The sequence below is a fragment of the Rhincodon typus genome, chromosome 26 (assembly GCF_021869965.1).
Source record: "Rhincodon typus isolate 14 chromosome 26, sRhiTyp1.1, whole genome shotgun sequence".
NCBI classification, from domain to species: Eukaryota; Metazoa; Chordata; class Chondrichthyes; order Orectolobiformes; family Rhincodontidae; genus Rhincodon; species Rhincodon typus.
This window is the reverse complement of record NC_063357.1, coordinates 1,602,610-1,608,309: the sequence shown is the minus strand read 5'-3', so window position 1 is coordinate 1,608,309 and position 5,700 is coordinate 1,602,610. Positions and strand designations below refer to the sequence as shown.

The following is a 5,700-nucleotide window of genomic DNA, read 5'->3' as shown; positions in this document are numbered from 1 at the left end:
TGCCCAGTGGACAGAGACAGTGAGGGCCCAGTGGACAGAGACAGTGATTGCCCAGTGGACAGAGACAGTGAGGGCCCAGTGGACAGAGACAGTGAGGGCCCAGTGGACAGAGACAGTGAGGGCCCAGTGGTTCTCTGTGAGCTGTCATGGAGAGAGATAGACCCACCTTTGAAATGGATGGCATTCAGCAACAAGAGAATGATGTTACTTGGCAGCTTGTTGAAGAATGTTTTAATTTTGCCGCCTGTTTTCTCCTGCACCCACGAGTTAATTGCTTTTGTGTCCTTTGTATTGACCCCAGTCAGAAGCTGCGGCTCAGAGCTGTAAAACCTCATTGAGTCTTTGATGAAGTCGGGGTTAATGTGAATTCCTGTGTGGATGTGACACAGGGCCATTAGAAACTGACAGATCCACAACAGCAGCACCCAGAATAAAACACCTGCCCCACACAACACCCCGTGTCTGCACAGAAATCTGACACTCAGCCCCTTTTGATCAGATAGCATCAGATGAAAGATGCAGGTTGGAAGTGGATGGGTTCGGGGATGGATGTGAGCTGTGCGGGTTCAGGGCTGTAAGGGGGATATTCCAGAGCTCAGAGACTCACCATCTAAAGGTCCCAGTGCTAATGACAGGGCGACTGAAATCCAAGATGCCTGGATTAGAGGAGGTTAGAGAACCCAAAGTGACTTTGGGCTGGAGGAGATTACAGAGCAAGGCCAAGGTAAAACCAAGGAGGGATTTGAAAATCAGACTGAGGGTTGGTTTGGTGTGGGTCAGTGAGCACCATGAGAGGATATGGGAACAGGATCAGAGTGAATCTGGAACTGGCAATGTCTAACTCCAGGTTTATGAAAGGTCAACATCGAGCCTCCGGGAGAATTAGAAATAGATTTAGCTTGTTTGTAAGGATGTTTTTGCAGAACAAGGTGATCGTGGCGGGATTTGAAGGAGAGAGAGTCAGAACCCAAAGAGGAGCTGATCTCTTTACCATATTATCCAATGTGGAGACCGGGGGCAGAGTCGGCCAGGGGTGCGGGTGGGGCACAGATTTTTAGTCAGTTTCATGGTCAGGATGAACTCAGAGAAGACATGAGCGGGAAAGGAAAGAAACAATAGCAAAAACTGGTTGGCCGCAACCAGTTATCCACCAGATCTGTCCTCACCTGCTGGGAAAGGCCAGGCTGAGAGACAGGAAGGAGCTTGTCAGGGACTTGGGGATCAAAGATGGAGGTGAATGTGTGATTGAGCAGATTGATAGATGCCAGGAATGTTGTGGGGACTGGACGATGGAAAGGCTGGAGAGTTTGTGGTTTGGAGAGGACAGTTGTAATTGGGAAAGTCTTCTCTGGGACAGATACAGGCAGAGCAGAAAGTGATACAAGAAAGTGATTTCTGATCGGTGCAATGGTCTCATTAAACCGTACAATGTCAACACAACTCAATCAGAGGCCATTTAGCTAGCTGAATCAGTGCTGGCTCCCTGCAAGATCCACTCAGCTACTCCTCCACTTTCTCCACATCGCCCCTCAAACTCTTCTTTTTCACACAATTAGGCAGTTCCCTCTGAAAACATCAATTCAACTTGCCTCCCCCCACACTCTCAGACAGTACGTTCCAGACCGAACCACTCAATGCATTATTCAGTCTTTCCTCATTTTTACAAACCTGCCCAGTTTCCTTATCCTGGCGTTGTTTCTTTTGCCAATTGCCTCAAATCATGCCCTCTTGTTCTCAAACCATCTACTGATGGCAACAGTTTCAGTCCAGATATCTCCTAATTTCGAATTCCTCAATCGAATCTCTTCACAACCCTCTCCAGGAAGAATAATCTGAGTTTCTCTGATCTACACCCACAACCAAAGGCCCTGGGTCATTCTTGCAAATTCCTTTTGTATCCATTCCCATGCTTTCCCATCCTTCCTAAAGTGTGATATGGCAGATTTAGATTTAATACTTCACCTCAAGCCAAACCAGTGTTTATAATGGTTTTTGTAATTTATGTTCCAATCTGGTTGTAGTATTAACATCTTTGCAAATCTTCCCACTGCTGCCTTCAATAATTAGTGTACACACATACCTAGGTCCCTCTGCTCCTACACCCCGTCTTGAAATGTACCTTTCATTTTACTTTGTCACTGCTCAATCTGTTAATCAAAATGTATCACTTTATTCTTTTCTGCATTAAACATCATCTGCCACCTGCCTGCCCATTCCACCAACTTCATCAACTTCATTCATCTGCTCCGCACACTTCACAAAACCTCACCTGCAGAGTTTGAAACTGTGCCCTGCTCTGACCCATATGGGAAAGGGGCTGGTTATCAATCCCCACTACTCTCAAGGTCCCCACTAAAGTTAGTGACTTAATCAAAGCACACAAAGATCCCAATTTATCAGTCTGATGGAATTAGGTTAACAGTAAACATTGCCAAGGTCCTGTACTTAACAATAACTGGTGCTGTTATAATTGAATATGTTCTAGCCACGAGTAACTAAAACTAGAATCACTAATATATAACGGTATAAACAGAAACCTGAGCCCTAGTTTAAATCTATTTTAAACCCTACGCACATGTTCAGAGAGACACAGACAAACAAAAAAGAATTGATCTTATGATTGGTGGAGAAAGCCTGGGGAAACACAGTTCAATAACACCAGTCTGTGGGCTGAGAGAAGGTGTTCCTTTTGCTTCTCAAGATCTTGTGTAGTTCTTCACCCTCAGTGTGACCGCACTCCATCATCATCCTCTCTCATTTATTACCGAGTGCGTTTTTCATCTTGGAGAATTTGGTGATGGTTTGACAAGATCATTCTCACTCGTCTTCACATCTTGTTCGCTGTGGGTGACGCTAACCCATGAGATCTGACAGAACCTTGTGAGGTTAGAGGGGTTCTCTGTGCTGCATGGCTGGTTCCTCCATGCTGCTTCACCTGCATTTCAGTATCACCAGCCCCGTCAATCCCTGGCCAATAAACAGTCCCAGTTGTCTTGCCTGCTCCATGCCCAGGTACCCTCTGTGACCTTATGACAATATATTCTGGCAGAGAGCTTCGGGCACAAGGCCTTGTTTTCCTTTTAACATTCACCCATTGAGATTCTGAGCTCATTGCTGTCAGTCCAAAGGCTCCTCATTTATTGAGTTCGGTCACCTGCCAATGATAACAACCCACAGAGCCTTCAGTCATGGCCCATGAGCTGTTTCTGATTGAAACTGGTCACATTAATCATAGAATTGTACAATCCCTACAGTATGGAAACAGGCCCTTTGGCCCAACAAGTCCACACTGACCCTCACAGCACCCACCTAAACCCATCCCCCCTAATCTACACATCCCTGAACACTATGGGCAATTTAGCATGGCCAATCCATCTAGCCTGCACATCTTTGGACTGTGGGAGGAAACCGGACCACCTGGAGGAAACCCACGCAGACACAGGGAGAACGTGCTAACTCCACACAGACCGAGGGTGGAATCAAACCCGGGTCCCTGGCGCTGTGAAGCAGCAATGCTAACCACTGAGCCACCATGCCACAGAGAAGGAAACAATAGATTAGTTTTGAGAAATGCTCCACCTCAGTGTTGTTAATGTGTAGATCCTGTGGATTACCTGGATCCGTGTTCAGGTTAGGCGACCTGCTCAGTATGTTGGAGGTGACCAGTTTGGAGCAGGGCTTTAAGTTGTCCCTTTGTACCTTTACTGGATATCCCTGTGGTGGAGATAAGGCACTGTCAGTGGTTTCTGCATCCTTTTCCAAACAGGTGCATATGGAATCTGGTGATCCCAAGCCCCACACCACGTTTTTAGTGCTTTATGTTGGAATCATTTGATTGAGCTTGTGATAGATGTTTGGATGTGAATCAAATTGGTTCACCAGCTTGCGTGATGCTCATTCCTAGCCCATTCTGTGAAGTATGACCTTTGAGATTGTTTTCTTCCTTGGGTCATAGTTACACAAAGGAGACAGTTTTCTGCTGGCAATGTTTATTTCAGAGACTTAAACACATGCTGGCAGCCCTCATTCCCAACGTACATCATGCCTCATGAGCTCTCTTAGCGCTGATGTTGAAAAGTCCAGAAGGTATGGTGTCAAGACATTGAAAAATCCAAGGCATCTCTGTAGCTGCTGCTTGTTTGTGAGGCAGGTCTTTGTCTACATTTTCACCTCTTCCTGAGTCAGGAAGGATTCTTTGACCATAACACATAGAGGCAGAGAATTGATCTGATTTACAATCAGCCAACATGTCCGGCTGTTGACAAGGAGCCCTTCACAATGAGCTCTGTTCAGTGACTGTAGGTTCCCACCATGCTCTCTGGTTTTGTCCATTAGCATTGTCCAATCTCACCATCAATGAAGTCACTCCAGAACATTCTGTCACTATGCTGCTAGGCAGATCGCAACTGGCAGAGAAACCAAATAGTCATCCAACTATCCTCCAAATGATGATGTGCTGAAGGTAGTGACTTCCTGAGATTATCTGGGTAAGGGACCCAATGAAAATCCATCTTTGGAGGTGGGTTTGTTGTGCAGCCCAAGGCCCAGAGGCATGTCAGTACCACATGCCTTACACAGACCTGGGCCCAATGGCCCCTACGTGCCAGGCTCTGTACCTGCTGCCAGTTGGTCCCTGAAGGTGACACTGTCTGACAATGGTCTTGTATTTCCTGCCTCCTGCTATCAGTGAATCAACTCCATGTCATTCCTTTTTTAACAAGAGTTCCTTTTGGAGTCTTGGATAAGTCTTGAAGCAATCATCATCTCCATTATCCACTGTTACAGGTCAGCCTCTCAAAAGTCTCATTCACAGCCCTTGTTACAATGTCTACTGACAAACTGATCCATGGATTCCTGTGGCTTCTGCCTGTAAGATATCAATTCTAATCAATATTTAATGTTGACTATTACATGTAGCACTTTTAATCCTTTGTGGAATCTTTCTGGTTCTTTCCAGACAAGCCTGAGATATTGACTCTATGTAATCCCTCATTCCCAACTGCTTGGAATATTTTCATAACTTGCCTAATGGCTTCTACAACTATTTGATGTGTGAACCGTAGTTACATTCTTTGTTTGAAAGATTTGAACTCAGGTTGGAGATCCATGCCTTTCCAGTTCATGCTGGGGAATGTTGTATCAATTCTTCGGCTGCTCTTTTCCCTCTTCATGTTGTATATAAGATGCACCTCTTTCTGTGCAATCTGCACCTGATGCTCTTTTCTATTCTTTCGTTTTTGGGATTGTTCCGTTGGTTCTGTACTGTTTGTGTTTCTTTGAATTTAGGATCGCGTGGGGCTGACTTCCAAGGCTCATTCAAATAACAAACAGCCTTTAGATTGAATCATGTGGCTGCCTGGACAACCCAATCAACTCAGAGATACCAACAGTTTGCAAAGAAACTTGCTCTCTTTGTGGCAACTTCTTAATTGCGGATACATTCTGTTTGCTGCTGTTCCCTTTAGCCATGAAACCTGCATGCCTAGTTTCTTCTTTGTTCTGTTTATATTTAACTAAAGAAATCCCAGCTGCCACCATGTAATAATATTCCTGCATTTGTATATTTTCTATATTTGAGATATTTTAATTCCATTCATTGACGTTTATTCATATTTACTCAAATACATCCAGTAGAGCAGTGCCCAGACACAGCCTGGGCCTAGAGGGCGATAATGCACAGACACAGCCTGGGCCTAGAGG

At 45.2% G+C, this 5,700-nt stretch overlaps 1 protein-coding gene across 1 annotated transcript in view; it reads right to left on the bottom strand.

Moving 5' to 3' along the window:
* Positions 1 to 5,700, bottom strand: part of serpinf2b (serpin peptidase inhibitor, clade F (alpha-2 antiplasmin, pigment epithelium derived factor), member 2b) — a 15,829-nt gene that overhangs the window by 5,328 nt on the left and 4,801 nt on the right. Inside the window, exon 3 of the mRNA XM_048612704.1 lies at positions 167 to 370. Coding sequence (XP_048468661.1) covers positions 167 to 370 — 204 coding nt within the window. The remainder of the gene's footprint in view (positions 1 to 166; positions 371 to 5,700) is intronic.